Here is a 19,429-nt window from a genome sequence, read left to right on the forward strand (position 1 = left end):
TGTTATTCCTCTTAGAAAGAAGAGCATGCTGGGATGTGACGACTAAGGGGGGCCCCCGTGTGCATGTACTGCATTTGCACTTTTTTGACTTTAACTCATTCCATAGTTGCTTCCACTTTCACTCACATGTGCTGGTGTGAATTAGTGTGTTTCATCACAAGACAAAGCCTCGACCGGCTGGTCCAGCATGTTGGTTCAGGGGAGGTCCTCTGTTTATAAGGTAATTAGAGTGCTTGTGGTTAACCCAGGGTAACTGAGGTCAGACTAATCTATGTCTAGAGTTCAGGGGGGCCCTGTAAAATGATATGGATCTCTTGCAAAATCAAATAACCTTTAGGTGAAAAAAGGCATGGGTGGCCAAACAATCAGATTGTCTGTTATGTCCTGATTATTCTGAACAAGTGTAGCGCTCACAGTGTAGTGCGTGGAGTCAAAAGGCAGTCACAACATACTGCTGTTGTGTGTATGTGTGTGTGTGTGTGTGTGTGTGTGTGGGTGGGTGCATGTGAGTGTGTAAACTCTGCTCATTGGTATTCTTGTAGAAAAGTGTCACAAGTGCATTTGGGGTATCTTTCCCCTTGTTCTTTCACACATGAATATTAATGAAATCCACATGTGTTTTGAGTTATTTGCTGATTTGCATGTACATGAGCAACTAACAAGCTTGTATTCTTAGCTGTTGTTATGAATGGTACACAGGAGATGCGCTATGACACCGCACTTGTTTTGTGCACTGAATATGATAAAGAGCTCCATCTCTAATTACCCAAGCTCCTTGTTTTGGACGGTAAAAAACAACAAAGGAAGATTACCGTCATGGTCTGTGACTGTCCCTTGGTGTGTGTCAGTGTGGAGAGTTGCTTCTGTCTGAGCTGTTTCTGCTGTTCAAATATTGTGAGGGGAGCTGAGGTGGCCTGTTAAGTAGCTTCTGGGGGATCGATGCCAGATATTGACTCAGACAGTTGTTTAAATCTAGACAAAGCTGTTTGGAAAGAATTAATATCCTTTTCGATTTAAGCATCAGTGCCGTCTAGCAGAGGTTGAAGAGTTATTCAGTCTTCATACAAACTGCATTCATCAAAAAAGTTACATCTAAAAGAGAGAACTTGGCCATAATCATGGGAAAATACCACTATTTTACCTCAAGCTAAACACTTACCATACTGGAAAGGTGTGTTTTGACTGCAAGCACTTGAAATTGTGAGCAATTGCATACCAAAATGCCATTTGACATAAGTCTTTGGCAGTTAAATGTCAAATTAGCATTTAGGTATGTTGTAAACTCTGTCTAGAGCATGTAGTTACACATAGCTATCTATACATCTGGTGTTGTGTCATTTTATATAATATGAGAATGAAATCTTCATATCAGATCCTTCATATCAAAGGCCTGGCATATTTTCTACCCCATAGACTATATATGATGTTGTTAGTTTGAGGTTATCATATTGCTTCAGCGCATTGACCTTCAGCTTAGTATCCGTCACCCAGAGTCTTTACTAGGCACGTTGTTTTAACTTGAAGACAGGTCATATTATTACCATCTCAGTTGTGCGCGTCAACCTCTCCCTGTTTTGTCTGCCTGTTTTCAAGTCAACATGTCAAAATATAAGAGGTTAACCAGGGGACAACATAATAAATCAAAACTTTTAAATTAAATCAATTTGTATAAATGGGAAATGGGAGATAATACTGTAATTGTGTTTTAATAAGTGCTTTAATCCACAAAGTAATCAAATACCCCTTAGATTTGACTTTTGTTTATTTAATGATATAATGAGAGAAAGGACAATAAGGCAAAATATTACAGTATTCAGAATCAATCAGCATTTCCCTTATTGGTAATTTAATTAAAGATACAGCAGAGTAAAACTGAACCTCAACACAGATATGGATCCAGTTTCTCTGGGATGTTGTTGCCTCTTTCATGATCTTCTGGAGACGGACGTAGATGTTTGTTTTATCATGATTGTTCAACCAAACTTGGTTATTTTCCTAAGCTGGTTGTTTGCTATAAGTGCCGTCTGTCTTCATGGGGTTGTTATTGTGACATGAAATATTGGGTCACACAGGAAACCATCTTCAGATCAACTCTCAGGGTGTCCTCTCCCACCCAAAAACATTGCAACATATTCCTGTGTGTGGTAACCCTAACCCTAACCCTAACCCTAACCCTAACCCTAACCCTACAAAGAAAGGCATAGAAACAAATATCCACTGGTATAGTAATATAAAGAACAATTATTGTGTCCTGTCCTAAAAAACAAAAAAACAAAACAATACTGGATTTTTGGGGCCAATACCGACATTAGGGAAATACATAAAATTATGCCTATATAACTAAATAGTAAAAAATAGATAAAAATTGGCACATTTCGGACAACATACATTACAGGCCGATACTGATGCCAATATTGGTTGGCCAACCAATATATCAGTTAGGCTTAATAAATACATTTAAAGCTTAAATGACTAAACAAAAAAGAAACTCCACACACCACAAAAGTCAACCAGGGGATCACCAAAGTCAGTAGGATTTATCCCCTGTGGATAATGAAAGTTTGTGGTATATTCCATTATAATCAATCCAATAATATTGTAATATTTCAGTCAATACTGTCATGCATGGCAAAAAATACTATATTGGTATTTGTGAAATATGTCACAAATGAAGTGTTTTACCTGTTGTCAACTAATCACCTCCTTACTGATAATAGTTTTTTCGTATACAAGGTCCTTGAAGACATGGAACAAAACACTTAAACTCACACTTAATTTGAGTCGTATATACAGTTTATGCATTCATTTGTCCTTCTGTCAGTACATCACACTTGAGAACACAGCCACACTACATATACACACAGTATAATTGTATGCATACACACAAATTGCATTGTGTCATGGAGGGAACCCCTGAGTGGTAAATTGTTCCTCTTATGCATCAACCACCCGCAGGAGCTGCAGTATTGAGTGTCGGCAAATACTTAAAATGAGATTGTTACAGGTTACATAATAATTCTTCAGCGGGAGCCTCAAGTGTGGTGAGGGAGGTCCTTATGGCCCCTCTTATGGTGGTAAAGGTGACTGAATAAGTACTTGGCTACTCTGTATATCCTGTATTCATCACAATGTGAAGCATAACATGACTGTAAAAGCATTCAGCTATAGAAGATAAACCCATTGCATTGCAGAGTAAGTGAAATAATTCCCTGACTTCCTATACCTATGGTTAATTTAGTTCATAAATAAACTTTGAGTTAGTAAAACAGAAAATCTTAAGGAGAAACTGATACTGGATTGAGATGTCATTGGTTTCAAAATGTCTCACAATGATACACCCCTAATGCTGTTAAAAGTCTCTAAAGGGAGTTTAGGTAAAATATCTCAAAAATCAATCTGCAATAGGTCACTATAGCTGTCATTGGATAGCATGTTCTGCTTTTTTTACTTTTCTTCATAAATTATTTCAGTTTCTCGTGTTTGTGGAGTTTATGAGCAGGAGTTATTTTTATATCTGCTAGTGGCAGGGTTTTAAGGCTTTGTGTTGTACTATTGGATGTATTGCCATGAAATGTTGTACAGTCATTTATGGTTCCCACAAATGAAGTCTACTGACTTCAGTGATCCTCTGACTTTTTCACCACCATGACATTTGTGGATCTGAGTGATTTTTTAAAAACAACTATCAAAGAATTGCCATGAAAATCAATACAGACATTCATGTCCCCGTCAGGATGAATTACTAACTTTGGTGATCCCTTAACTTTTCATCTATTTCAGTCAGAATTTAAATTTGTCAAATTATTAAGTTTATGACCAAATCCCTGCAAAACTAATAACACTGATATCAGCCTCACAGTGTGTTTGTAATTAGCAAATTTTAGCACACTAACACATTAAACTAAGACGGTGAACATGGTAAAAACTGTACCTGCTAAACATCAGCATGTTGTTGCCTAAATGAATAAGTGCCTTCACACTGAATAAATGCTCCCAAAAAGTCAATTCATCTAGTAGAAATATTACCCTTTGGTAGCATCTATTAAGCGTGCAGGCTTTCCTCTCCCTTGAGATTGTTTTTGCTGATTTGCTTACACACCTGATATCATGTTGGGATATGAGACCTTAATATATGAATGAATGTATTGCATCAGTTGGGCTTAATGCTGGTGAGCTCAGAAGGGATATCTTCCATTATATGAAAATACCAGACATGTCCATAGGAATGCCCCGATCATCATAACTGCATCTGAATAAAAGCTGCAAAGCATTACAAAGTAATCGTTTTTCAGTACCACTATCAAAGTGAGTGTGACTGTACTGTATTGCTATGACTTCATGGTGCAATTGGATTTTTTTATCGTCTCCTGTTTGAAAGCAACACCTGGTAGCACTTTGCGTAGTGTGAGCGAGGAATAAATACTTTGCAATGGTGTGACTCATGCTGATAAAATATTGCAACAATGCAGAATGTTAGATGGTATTAATAAAATAAAAATAATAAAAAATTAACTTAACACAGATGCTGGAGGAAATGATGCAACAGAGAAGATGTAAAATGAAAGCTCATTGTTTATACACACACATATTAGACAATGGTTACTTTTGGGGACATTACATAGACCTACATTATTTTCCTGCAGGCTTATCCTAACCCTAACCATCACCACTACCTGCCTAAGCCTAACCTCAATCACTGACCCAAAAATCTGCTTTTTCACAATTGAAGACATAGCTTTTGACCCCAGTTGGACAAGCTGTCCTCAATTAACTGGTCCTAAGTCTGAAATGTGTCCCCAAAAGTAGCATATGACAGACAACACACACAAACACACATGTAAACCATTTGGATAAAGGTCAATACCATTTATCATCCATCTATCGTTGCCCTACATTTCATAAATATATGGGTTACAATGGAACATTTAATTTTTGGAAAGAAAAGAAGGCTACAAGTGAACAGGACAGACTTAAACTGTTGTGACAGAAAAAGCGGAGAATAAAAGAATGTGAGGTTCAGTATTCGGTCACTAACAGCAATTCAAAAGAGAAATATTGGAGAGAAATTGGAAAAGCCAGCACATTCAGCATAGTCAACCCAATGGAGGATTTTTAACTGTGATTCAGAGGAGTGTCATCACACATGAACGAACATGCCACAGCAGGCCAGACAGAGCAACGAGACCTGCAGACAGTGGTCTGTGTGTGTGTGTGTGTGTGTGTGTGTGTGTGTGTGTGTGTGTGTGTGTGTGTGTGTGTGTGTGTGTGTGTGTGTGTGTGTGTGTGTGTGTGTAGCCTGGCAACATTTATCTTCGTGGAGATCTCTCCCACAATATATCAGACACAATTGTAAAAACAGAGTGAACTACTGAATCACAACAAATTCTGCAGATTGATATTAATGTTACATGTAAAACATTATGCACATTATATCGACAGATGGAATCTACTATGTTAATGTCAAAGAGTTTTGGATTTGTCTTCTCACAGTATATGTGTGTTAATTTGCTGTCTTTCAGAAAGAAATGTTGCAAGGGCTTTAAGTTTGTGTTGGGCCAGTGCATTCCTGAAGGTAGGGAAATCTTGCCAAACTGGATGTCTGTCTCGTGTTTATAATGTTTTTTTGGAAATCCCCCCCATCATTTCCCATAAGATCATACATGTAGGCCTTTAAATACACTTCATTTAACTTTCTTTTGTTTTAACCTTACTGTATCTTCAATAACCCATGATAGGCATGTTGCCTGAAGTTTTTCAAGTGAAGAAGCATGTAAACTGCTGAATAATATAAACTGAGAAACAGATGGATATGAGATTCTCCCTTGTGTTTTCTTGTGTGCACACTGATAAAATGCCTCATTTAATGTGTTTCTGTAGACTATGATGTGTGTGCTGGCGCCCCCTGTGAGCAACAGTGTACTGACCATTTCGGTCGAGTGGTGTGCACCTGTTACCCTGGCTACCGCTATGACCGTGAGCGCCACAGAAACCGAGAGAAGCCCTACTGTCTGGGTGAGTCCTTGTACAGAAGCTCATCAAGACATCAAGATAAATCCCCTGTTGAAAAGAGGAGATGTTAATGGCGACCAAAAGCATTAAGACAGCATGGAAATATTGTTTTTTCTTTTTCCTATCTTATAGTAATTCTGCAGTACAGGATATCAAACTTCTTTACACAGTCTCTAAAATGTCTTAGTTTGGTGATTCCCAATTTCATAATTTAGCTTAGCAAAAAGCCTGTAAAGATTCTGCTCCACTCAGATTGACTAAACTGCAGCAGAATAATGAACTGGATCACCTGATTTCTTTTGCTCTTTGTGAAATAGAAATTGAGACTCCCAGGGTAAATTCATTCATTAATACGTGAATTAATAAATTTAAAAAGTTATTTTCTATATCTCATTATTAATTACTGCAACTTACTGACTGTATCCTTTTAAAAAACGCTGCAATTGATTTTCATAATCTCTTCAACATGATGGCAACAGTATAATACACCTACAGATTTTACAGTTTTGTTTGCAAATTGCAAATTGCATGAAATAGCTTTCATGTTTTTTATTATATTTTATTGGATACATGTTATTTGGTTATACGTTATTTTAATACCATTCTGTCTTCGTAATGTGCTAATGTCCTAATTCTGTCTCTCTATGTTACTGCAACATACAGACATTGACGAATGTGCAGACAAAAACTTGACTACATGCTCTCAAATCTGCATCAACTCTGTGGGGAGCTACAGCTGTGAGTGTGAGAAAGGCTATTTCCTGGAAGAAGATGGGAAAACATGCACCAACGGGGAGAGAGGTGAGTAACAGTATTTCACTTAGACATTTTTGATATTTTCATGTTATTGAAGGGCGCATTTGACTGTGATGTTGAGGTGACCACACATTGGTATTTGGTGTGTGTGTGTGTGTGTGTGTGTGTGTGTGTGTGTGTGTGTGTGTGTGTGTGTGTGTGTGTGTGTGTGTGTGTGTGTGTGTGTGTGTGTGTGTGTGTGTGTCAGTGTGCGAACTAAGGAGAGAGAGAAGGGGGTACTACAAACAAAGACACCTGGTAGTCATTACACATCCCAGCTCCTAGTGCATGTCAGAACAGTTATGTCTCCCAAACATTCCTGCTCCTCTCTGATTTGCTGGATGCATTTGAGGAAAACATCAAAAATGATCCAGGCGATAAAAAAGACTTTTGTTTGCTCCAGATTCAGTTGCCAATGAAGCGGTCAGGGGCTGCAGATTTGCTACTTCCTCCCATGAGGTTATCTTCCATTACCTACTATAACATTTCAGGAAAGGCTGGAGAGTGAAAAACTATGGCACATATAGTCTTTAGCTTTACAGTATATTCTGCGGAGCTATAACACAGTGGAGAAAAACAGTGTCCAGACACTTTCACTCATCCATAAAATATATGCATTCAAAGAGGAGGGCCCTTTCTACTCCAGCATAGAAACAAACATCTACTCCGCTCTGTGTTTTCTTTTCAAGATCGTTCACATTTATTGCTTAAACTTTAATGCTAAATGTTGAGTGGTGCAGTGACTGAGGGTGGAAAATCAGGGAAGCAGTAATGTGAATTTAATCATAAATTGTCCTCTTTCAGTTACCCAAACTTCTCTTCAAAAATGTTAAAATGTGTTAAAATGTTGCATTGTTTTACATCCGACAGAGCCAGTAGTCAGAGTTCACTTCCCCGGGGCTCTGACGCATTTACTAGAGCACCTTCCTGTCTAAATCAAGAATGTTAAGTGAGCCACAACATTTTGTCTTGCTAATGACAGTGTTGCTGAGTTAAAGTGCAAGTCCTCTAAATCCCCTAAATGGACTCTCACGGTTTGTAACAATCCATCAAACTGCCATCAAAGCAGCGCAAAACCGTATGACTAGACTCTTTTAGTCCTGGTAATTTTGGCTATTTGAAATCATTCTTAATAATTCTTTTCAGTGTAATGTTACAGAAATACTATGATGTGTGTTGTGACACCAATCACATAATAGACTATTTCATTCTGACAGCTTTAACACAGTATTGAATAGCATGTGTAGAGTAATATGGTAACAGATTACTTTCATAATGGTACATTTGCCTACATTTCGTTGAATTTGTTGATTTATTTAGTAAGTGAGGAGATTTTTAAAAAAACTATTTTTGGGCATCCTCTGAAAGAAACATTGTCAAGTAATTTCTATGACATATTTTTTCCCAATTTCCAGCAGTGCATCTCTTTGAGAAATCTGACAATATGATGAATGCTGGAACTTGCTCAGCCACCTGTGACGACTTCCACCAGATCAAAATGTCTGTCCTGCAGCTTAAACAGAAGGTAAAGGTCACAAACAATAACAAAACTCACACATTTCTACCTTAGAAATATGGAACTGAATCTGTGCAATTCACCTCAAACGCCACTATTTTCATCTTTAATCACAATCCTGCAGCAGCTTTTTCTTGTATGGTTCAGCTGAATGTAAATATCTGCAGAGCGGTTCTGTTTCTTTATCTCCACATAAAGATCTCACTTTATCTCTGAGTCCATATCTGACAGTATTTCAGAATCAACAGCATGCAGAGTTTTACAAGTCTCTTGACGTGCGTTATAGCTCTTTATTTCCTAATAAAACAAAAAATGGCTGAAAAAATGTCCTTTAGTGAAGGTTGGTTTTTTCTTAAGTGTGAATTGGTCAGCAATTTGTGTGAAAGTCAACAGGGGGGTTACGTTTCCCTCTGTGTAATCACAGGCATCTGAACCTATCTGAGCACGAGTCTGTCAACAGTGGCACTCAGCACCGTCGACTGTAACACATGATATATTGCTTCCAGCTGTGTGGTCTATGAGCTTCTGCAGCTAAACTGTATGTGCCTTTTTTCCCTTTATGATGGTATATTAAGAAAAAAAAGAAAATACTGCTGTGGTATTATTTTTGTATATGAGAAAGTATATTCTAATTTATTGCAATTACAGGAAGGTTAGAGTACAATCTTAGGAACACAGTGTGGTTCAAACACCTGTGCCCAAGGTCACAGGCTACAGTCTTGCATAATGCTTATTGATAAGCAGGTGAACCACGACCTTGCTCAGTGTGTGTGTGTGCGTGTGAGTGCGTGTGTGTGTGTGTGTGTGTGTGTGTGTGTGTGTGTGTGTGTGTGTGTGTGTGTGTGTGTGTGAGTGTTTGTGAGCATATGCCTCTACGTCTGTGCGCATGAATTCTGATTTGTAGACCCTTTTGGCATAGCAAGGTCTTTCACATGTTTCCCTCTGGGATTGCCAGATCCACATGATGTTATACAGAGATCAAAGACAACTTTTTCCCAAGGATGTCACTTAGCATACAGAGCAGGAACTCTCCTGGTCATGCTGAATAATGCAGAGGGGTTGCCTGGCCCTCCATCTGGCTGGGTTACAGCTTGTAGCATTGTGCAGATGGAAGATCAGCTTTCATCTTTGGCAGGATATACCATTTTAACATAATTTTACTTGAGGTCGGCCTTTGAGTGTGTAATTTGCCTGTCTTATTTGACTGTACATCACCTTTATGAATCATTGTATGTAAACCTATTTGAGGAATGACAACCAAATGCTGGAACAAGGCCTTTATTCGTTTGCTATCACTTGTGATGAAAGAAAATAATCTCAAATGTATGAGAGACTTTGCTAGCTAGCTAATTTATGTTAGCGATGTTCTTTATTTGTTTTTGGTAGTTGGTTAAGTCTTTTTCTTTACATCCTTATTTAAGATGGCCATGCTGTCAAACAGTGCTGACGTACCTGAGCAAATGACCAGTGAGAAAATCCTGACGTCGCCTGTATTTTTAACAGGGCCTCCAGGTCTCCCTGGTCCTCCAGGTAAGTTACATAAACCTTAAGGCAATGAAACAGTGTCATATTCAGAGTAAGGACAGTATAAAATAATTATGTAAACTTTTTTTGCTATGATTACTAGGAGATTCAGGACCAGAGGGCCCACCAGGACTTCCAGGATTGTTGGGGCCACCTGGCCCACCTGGACCCAGGGGTTTGATGGGACCCATTGGACCCACACCAGACCTGTTCCACATTAAACGGGGCCCCCGAGGACCTGTGGTCAGTTGATGTATACCTTTTCTTCACTATTATTAATAATTGTGTTTTAGGAGATAGATTTACTCAGCATTTTAGATCTTATAATTTAATTTCTTAAATTCCTCATAAACCACAGCATAGTCCAAGTATAGCCTAAATGTGTGTGTGTTCTGTGACCTCCACTGCATTAAGCCTCAAAAACAGAACACCAGTTTTTTAGGTCCAAATTTGTCATCATTTTCGGTTGGTTCAGCTCCATACTTCTGCTTTGTATCACAAAGCGGAGCTCCTACATTAATGTGGATGGCAGCACTGAATACAGTAAAACCTTGAACTTATTTACTTTAGTCTGTGTTCCAGTTTTTATGAGGTTTTGGGTTTTACTTACCAAATCAGATAATTTAGTAAGCCTGCATCGTGAGTCGGGCCCTGTGAGAGCTGTGATTGATTCAATTTTATTAAGGGAGCACGAGTGGGAAGTATCTCTTGTATTTCATCTGACACACTTCAAGAAGACCTCAAAAACCAGTGTACGCTCTTAAAGAAACACACATTTGCAAGGTGGAAAGGGATGACACATGGTAATGGAAGTAACAACAACAGAAAAAGCTGAATCCATTTACAGCTTTCGGTTGTTTTTTTTGGCTTATTGTGTTTTAGTGCAGCGCCTCATCTTGCCAGCAAGTGTGAACTTCTCATGTTGATGTGTGGGATCCGAATCAAGAATGTGCAGGATGTGGCCATAGTGATATATTTCTATGTTTTAAACTTCCAGTATTTATGCAGTCCTGGTATTGATAAATCAAACTATCAACACCTGCAATCAGACATACAACAAGCTGCATGGTGCCAAAACAAGAGGTCTGGAACACTGTTTTTACAGTAAATGGATTGCACTTGTGCTTTTCTACCTTGCCAGACAAATACAGCTTTTGCCTCTCATTCACACACACACACACACACACACACACACACACACACACACACACACACACACACACACACACACACACACACACACACACACACACACACACATCATCATTGTGCAGTGTCTTGCTCAAGGACACTTTCACAAAGAGACAGGAACCGCCAAACCTGCAGTTAAGAGGACGACCGGCTTGAGCCACAGCTGCCCATACACATAGAACAAAGTGACGTATAGTTTTGTGTTTCTGCATGATTCTGTATGTGTCACATTTGGATTGGGATTTTTATTTACAACTCCTTATATTCATAAACTATTCATTTCTGACTTAAGGGGGAGTTGTCCCTCTCTCTGTACACATCATGATTAGATTCTGAGCACAGCTATGAGGTTTGGCCACCAGGTCACATGTGTCTGACAGCATGTCTGGGTTTCATAGATGATGAATGTGGGATAGTCTGTGACTCACAGGTTTGGTACTGATCTGAATATTGGCCCCTATACAATATCTTCACACTTCTTTAATGATGATTATCCCAGGAAAGAGATCAAAGCATTCTCTACCATCGTGCTGAAGTCATCTAAAACTGGCCTGGAGGCAGGCACAAAGTTAATCTTGGATAATCTGTGTTGCACCATGAAGATGTCAGTCTTGTATCAAAAAAGATTTAAAATAGATTAGTTTTCTGTGAGAATAGTGCATCAAACATTAACACATTTTTGTTTGGAAGGAAGGCAGTGAAATACCACCAACAAGTCGCCAGTGTGTCATCAAGTTAACACAGCTTGACAGGCAATCACATGCATATTCATATTCTAAGATGTGTAAATGTATCCAGTCCTACTGACTTGCATGTCTTTGGAGTTTTGGAGGAAACTGACACAATTGTTTGTTTGTTTTTTTTCATTTAATAGGGACCTCCAGGAGCACCCGGAAAAGATGGCCTAAAGGTGAGGTCAGCTGATATTTTGTCACCCAAACTTTTCCTATCCGTTTATAATGTACCTTTTCCTTGACAAAAAAAAATCTTCAGGCACTTTCTAGAGCAAGTGTCCCACACATTAACCCTCAGGCTCAGGATTCATTCATGTTGGCAGTAGAACTTGACTCTTGGCTCATTGAACTTGGCCTCTCTTAAAGGAAAGAACCTGAAGTTGGTGCAGAAGGTTCAAAAGTACCAACTAGATAAATTTGGCTCAATTGCCAAAACCATGTCTGTCAAAAGATTTCTCAGTAGCTAAATTGTTTCTCCACTTCTCTATATGGTGTAGGTGCCAGGATATTCAGAATTCTTCAGCTGGGTGCTACGCAGGCGGAGTTTGTCACTGCAGATGATAAGATATCACGTAACTGCAAGTTAATACAAGTTGCAGAGAGGAAAAGTTGTGTGCCCAACAGCAATTTACACAATTTTATTGCTCTTGTTGGCAATGATTAGACAGAGCAAAGGAGTGTGATTTGATGGAACACATCCTTAATATGAAGACAAGAAGAGCATTGTTATTTGTTATCTGAACAGTCATATATAAGTTCAAACTTGGTACAACACAATCAAGTATTTTGGATTACACATTCTATCAACAGATCACAATTTGTTTAGAGTGATATGATCTCTGGTAAACATAATTTATTTCATCTGCAATGTCTCTTGTTTCTTGAGTCAGAGTTGACCCAGTTCACAAAGAATTGGGGCCAACAGTTAGTCTGTTCAAGTAACAACCAAGTAACTTCTTCCCAATCACTAGTGTGAAGACTCAGGATACCTCTAGGGTATTGTAGTTGTCTGGATTATCACATGGAATACATGTACAGTTCTCTTGGACTGTCTGATGTGTGGTAGTAACCATCTTTCAAAAAGCTAGCTGGAATGTTTTTCTCTGCTTTGCCTCCCTGGAAAGCCTAAGGCAAAGTGTTGGAAAAAAGGAGGCTCCAGCAGATGGTTGAGCTTCAGATTAAGGAGGCACAATGCAGATTCCATCCTGGTTACAGCGAGATTTGTGTTCGCATTTTTCACATTTTTTTTGCATTAAACCAGATTTGCGTGTGCCCTCTTTCTCATTTTTATATTCATAGACTGGAAATTAAAAAAGCAGCTGAGCTCAGAAAAAGAATGTCTGATTGGAGTTTGACCTTAGTCCACTCTCATTCAGATTGGGAGCACACACTTGCAACAAATGAAGCTGTTTCCTTCATGTCCATGACAACAATGGTGGAACAAAGATTAGCCAAAAAGTAATCTTCCTGATCCTTATGACAAGTACGACAAGTCAGTTGTGAGATTGAGGTTTCTCTGCTGGTGCCAAAGCAGTTTGAATGTCTCTGATCCAGAAGAGTGTCAGAATCAATTTAGACTGAGAGCAGCCAGTTGAGGTGGCTCGGGCAGGTAATATATGGCAGACTTGGAGACATGATCATACCTTGAAGGGACTGTGGTTGGACAGGAATCTGGTTTTGATGGTATCACAAAACCTACATCAAACCTACAATCATTAAAAACTCTGGCTCAGGAGATAATATTTGCAACCTGTTTCTTGACTTATTACAGCTGTGGCTTTAAATTTTGATCAATAAAGATTGCGTTTCTCTTTCAATTACATGTCATCCATGGCATACTGACTAAGAGGTATGAGGTATGGTAGCTGAAGCTGTTATGATTATGTGTTGGCCCTTGGATCTTGTTATACCCCTATCACTGTTTGCTTAGCTTGTGGATCACGTATGGAACAACTTAGGTACATCTGCCTTTTTAACATAGAACCTTGGTATTCTTTCGGTACAGCTGGGATGTTTGTGTGGATAAATTGGAGGGTGATGGTAATCTTTCTCTCTGAGTAACAAATCCAAACCATCTGCCAAAACACTCACAGCCCCAGTGTGACCCTGAGCCTGGCGAACAACCATGGTAGTCAGGTCAACGTGTGTATGCTACCGTAGGTCAACAGGTTGCCGTGACACTTCACAGTCAAGTTATATGTACAATGCATGTTTAATATTATGTGAACAGCACACATACATAAAAGAACTGAACTGGCTAAGCAATACATGAAAATATACTACTTGAGTCTACTTGAGTCACCTTTTTTTTAATCCATCAGGCAATCATGTTCACTCATTTCATTTCATTTCATTCTTCAATTTTTTCACCCTTCCATAGCTCTTAAAAAAAACGTTTCCTAACAAGAATATTATGAATTTTTCTCATACTTCCTCCTAACCACTATAATTCATCTAACCTAAATATTTGTTTTCTTTCCCCAGGGGGATAGAGGAGCTCCTGGGCTTGCTGGACCACCAGTAAGACATGAGCTATCTATACTGATACCACACTATTGTAACTTGTTAATATTATCCTGAACATTATTTTTAAAGTAAAGCATGGCTGAAAAAACAGACCACTGTGGACTCTGGACATTAAATGACACAGTTAATGATACTGTCAAACTCAAGCATAAATAGTATCTGGTACAGAGTAAGCATTTATCTCTGCACTGATGGTTCAAACATGAACAAATCATGAGAAAAAGCTCAACTGGCAAATGGCACAACATGAGTCATATTTCTTTTAAATGTTGCATGTTAGCATTCGTCTTTAAAAACTACAGTACTTGTAATTAAAGTTCCACAATAATTGGAAAGATAAAAAGTTAATATTTCTTTGTTGTACCTGACTCCTAGGGCCCTCCAGGCTCATTTGACTTCCTGCTTTTGCTGATGGCGGACATCCGCAACGACATCGCTGACCTGCAGAGCAAGGTGTACGGTCGACCAATCCAGTCTCCGGGGGATGACTTTCCAGTTGTCCCCGACAGCTGGAGGGACAGCCAGGACAGTCTAGATACAGGCTCAGGTGAGGACTACAAGGAGCCACCACCTCGGAGAAGCGGAGGCTCCAAAAGGAACAAGAAGAGGAAACCAGCGCCAGAGAGAACAGACTTTGACTGGAATAACTGAGGAGGGTGGATTTAAATACTTTATGTGAGGTGTAAATATTGAAGCGGTTAGCTTTTTTTATTTAATTGTTTTTTAACAGAATGTACTGTACGCCTTTTGATCACAGATGTTTATTTTTGTATAGTATACAAGATTATGTGTGACTATTTTTTAACAAAATGAGTAGTGTGCAAATGCATGTTTTTTAATTTTATACTTTCAGAAATGTATGGTTCCTCCACAGCACATTAAAGAAGACTCCCATAAAAGTGGTTCTACCCCATTATTTCTGCCAATATATTCTGCCTCACTCAAAATGTGAAAGAAAGCAAGCAATTCCTAAATGATGAATCGATAATCATAATCATGCGTAAATTCACTAGGGGGATTAAAGCAGCATGAATGTTAGATTGGGGCATTACAAATCTGTACTGTGACTCCAAAGGCTTTAGTCTGCATCTGTAAGACACCTCACTGTAGTTTTCAGTTGCCATGGCAGCAAAGTAATAACAAATAGATGAAGATGAATGTTTGCAAAGCCACTTGAGATTTGTTTCAGAACTGTTATAACTGATGTAGTCATACCCATGTGACTTTGTTGACATGCAGTGTATCAAGTTGGAAATCTTGTGTGGACATCAAATATTTTTTTGATAAAAACAATGTGTAAATCATAACATATTTTAGATACTTCATACCAAATAGAAGACACATGCTGACACAAAGGATAACAACCTGATTCATTTCTCTGGACAGAGGCCCTGTCTTTTGTCCATTAAACTTTAGTAGCCTGATAATGTTATTGATTATGAGGACGTGGAGGGGAGTGACTGTGAAAAACAGTATTATTGCCCTAATTTAAAGCAAAAGCTTAAAGTTTTTCATGTCTATCATGAAACAATAGTTAGGTTCCTAACAGGTTGCTTGCTGTAATCATTCCACCTGTTCATGGCCATTAAAAGATCCTTTACTAATGAACTGTACTACAATGTGCATAAGTGATGAGGTACAAAACCAACAGTCCTCAGTTTGTGCTGAAATGTGTTTTAAGGTTTTTCTGAAGATAATATGAGGTTTCAGCAGTCCAGGTGAGTCAAATAATATGGATGTCTTCCAAATTTAAAGTTTTGTTAGTATAAAATTCCTTCTTAGTGTTTTGGTCACACACTTTTATCTTGTTGCAGTGAAAAGATCGTAATAAAAAGATGTAATTTGGTACTAAAAAGACTGCAACTTTTTGGATAGCTGAGGCTTCATATTAGTTTCAGATGGAACTGTTGAATACAATTTTGCATCCATTTTTGGGGGAGATTTTTTCCTCCATTACTTACATAGGAAGCATGTTAGCTCTTTTAATGGTCAGTATGAACAGGTGGAATGATTAGTAAAACCTGTTTTCAATGGCTATATGGGCAGACAGACTTGAAAAATTGTGGTTTTATCCTGTATATCCATCTATTGTTTAACTCAATTGCTTCAGGAAATGTTCATTTCAAAGCTTCTTTGTAATAGGACAGTGTTAATGCTTCCCACTAATTGTGAAATCCAATGCAACTCTAAACTAAGACCTAAGATAATTTACGTTATGGCTAACAACATTTGGGGAAAAAGACAATGTACAATAAAAGCAAGTGTAACACATAAAACATTTGTTCAAAAAAAGTTATGGAGAATAAAAATCAGGTCATCTCCTTGATCAATGTATGCAGTTAGTTGTTGGGTTGGTGTGTGGATGTTAGTTGAGTGAGTTGATTCTGTTCCTCCACCAGAGGGAGACATTCCCAAAGCAAAACATCCAAAGTACTGACACTTCCTGGGTGACTTCACATTTTGGGGTTCTTGGTTCAGCAATGCTGTAACATTTGGAACTAAATTAACTGCTATGCAAGATTTGAGATTTCCACTTCTATTCTCACCATAAATTCATGTTGAAACTGAAACTAAACAAAAAATATGTGTTGTGCAATTTTTTAAGGCAGAAGTCCCAGAGCATTTATAAGAATTCATCTTAAGGTTAGTTAGGAGATTTACTCATATATGCAAGACATATACGCTAATCACTGTATAGATTAACTTATTTTATTCAGGTATTATGTGACGTATGGTTGAATCATCTCTGTGTCACAAGCACTGGCAGAGAAAAGTAGCATCACTAAAATGCATTATTTTCTTCTATTCTATGTATAATATCTTGCAACACAATGATTATATTGAAGGTCTATAACATTCCTTTATTCCTTGCCAAAATTTAACATAATCTCACTCAGGACTCCCACTTTTAGATAAATTACTGAATGATCTCATGGATGGAAGATGCAAAAGTGGCTGGGCCTCTGAAGGGAGAATGTGGTGAATGAGGTTTTGGCATTAAGCTTCCAGCTGTGGTAACTTTTTTCTGAAGTCATACAACGTGTTTAAACCTTTTTTTGCTTCACCTTTGTCTCTCTTTTTCATGGTTTGCATTTACCGCAAGTTGCTGGCATAATCTCGGGAGTTTGACCAAAACAAAGTGACGTAGATTTTTCATGAATAACAAGACCATACAATAAAATGAAAACAAAGTACCTGTTTAAAAAGCCTTCAGTCTCATAGGTCAACACTGCTCCAGGGCTTTCATGTTATATATTCTTCATCAACCACAACAGAATAAAGATATTTATCACAGCTATCAAGTGAGCATTAGCAAATATATTTTACACATTCAGTCTGCTAATTAAAACATTTCTTTTTTTTATTATAAACAATGCTTTTTTATAAAGGTTTGCTGTAACTCTGCAGCAACGTTTAAGAATGGAGTTTTGTTTCTTAACACATGCAAAAGTAAAGGAATTGTGGTTATGTGCAAATTATAATATATGTTACAATATTATATATTATCATATAAAGTTTGATTGACTGATTGATAATGAGGTTTGATCTTTCAGTGTAGTTTATAAACACACATTAAAGTATTGAATTCATTTTTATATTTAAAAAAGGTGAAAATTGGAGCATGTGATAAATAATGGCTTTTGCTTTCAGTTAAATCATTTTACTTTAAACTGTACTCTGGTTGTCAGTACCCCTCTAAATCCACATGGTGGCAGTCATTTCTCAGTCCTCAGTCATACAGTATAGTTTATGTGCTTTGTTGTGACATGGCTCTGAATGATGCTCTGCAAACAGTGTTCAGTGAACTCATTAAACTCTTCATTGTATTTCACAGAGAAGCACATGAAGACAATTAAAACACAATCATGAATAAAGCTTTGTGGGGAGGTTCACTCCGCACAGTCATGTGTGATCATTTATCTTCCACGTTTGTCTTTGGATTTAATGAAATTTGATGTTTAATTTTCTTCCTCTCAAAGATGTTTGACTACATGGTTGGCAGCCTCCACGTATGAAGTGAAATTGCAACATTGTAACAGTTGGGCTTTCTTTGCCAGTGTAATTCTGTGACTTTTTCGTTAAAATCACAGTTACATTTTGTTCCTAAAAGCACATGACTGATTTTCATCAACCTTTTTTTTTTTTTTTTTGTTACACATTTTAGGCACATTATGATCAGTAAATATCCATGGCCTTTGTTGTCAACTAACATTAAACAAACAATAGCCTCATCATTATTATCAATATGATCACTATTCAAATGATCAACAACACAAACAAATTTAACACTACATCATTGTTTACATGCTGTGTATTTGTTTCATAATGAGCCCATTTTCAGAGAACAGTACATGTCATGATTTGCATGTGATTAAAGAGGGGCCGAAATTAAAGTCCTGTGCACATCCGTTTAACAAGATTAGGTCATCTCTTCCAGCAGAAGATAGAAAAAAACTTGGCAACATATTTCTTAAAAAATCCCTTCTGGAAGTAATTAATCACCATCATACAAGGGAGAGCCTTAAAAGATTTCAAATATTTGCTGAAGTGCCCCCTTGTTCCTAATTATATCTCCCTGCTTGTTCCCCTCATTATTTAGACCTACCCACAAAAAAGATGCAACACTGAATGGGAACCATCACACATCCAGCCCCCTTTTTCAAAGCAAATGTTTAATAGGAAATGAATGAGTGAGTTACTGTGCTGTGATAAAGGCCTTAATGAGGTAATTTTATTAGGAGCAGCTGCCCAAAACTATTGTAAATAGATGGAGGAAACAAACAGAGAGGCAGCATAGAGAAAATTAGTGTTACCCAATTCATTAATTAATGCATTAGTGTGGGCAGCAAATTAACTGCCCCAAAAATCCTCCATTCAGTGAAGATTATGATGAAAAAAACACATTGTTGCCCTCCAACGTAATTACAAGACAGTGCAAATTCAATTCTAATGAGGCGAAAGGCACCCCCTTAACATACATCCCCTATTTCCCCCTCTAAAAGGGCCTGCTCTTGTTGAGGCCTAAGTTTAAGGAAGTATTGAGAGTGAAAGAAACAATAATGAGAGATCGGCTTGGCTCTTACTGCTTTATATGCTGCAAACAGGTAAAGAGGATTGAATGGCTCTCTTTCTG

General features: G+C 38.0%; 1 protein-coding gene across 1 annotated transcript in view; it reads left to right on the forward strand.

Moving 5' to 3' along the window:
* ccbe1 (collagen and calcium binding EGF domains 1) overlaps positions 1–14,946 on the forward strand; it is a 34,597-nt gene extending 19,651 nt beyond the window's left edge. The window contains exons 3-11 of the mRNA XM_062435206.1: positions 5,520–5,572; positions 5,878–6,012; positions 6,673–6,810; positions 8,220–8,329; positions 9,742–9,850; positions 9,948–10,087; positions 11,910–11,945; positions 14,254–14,289; positions 14,671–14,946. Coding sequence (XP_062291190.1) covers positions 5,520–5,572; positions 5,878–6,012; positions 6,673–6,810; positions 8,220–8,329; positions 9,742–9,850; positions 9,948–10,087; positions 11,910–11,945; positions 14,254–14,289; positions 14,671–14,946 — 1,033 coding nt within the window. The remainder of the gene's footprint in view (positions 1–5,519; positions 5,573–5,877; positions 6,013–6,672; positions 6,811–8,219; positions 8,330–9,741; positions 9,851–9,947; positions 10,088–11,909; positions 11,946–14,253; positions 14,290–14,670) is intronic.
* Positions 14,947–19,429: the final 4,483 nt, after the last annotated feature.

The sequence above is a fragment of the Scomber scombrus genome, chromosome 15 (genome assembly GCF_963691925.1).
Source record: "Scomber scombrus chromosome 15, fScoSco1.1, whole genome shotgun sequence".
Taxonomy (NCBI): domain Eukaryota; kingdom Metazoa; phylum Chordata; class Actinopteri; order Scombriformes; family Scombridae; genus Scomber; species Scomber scombrus.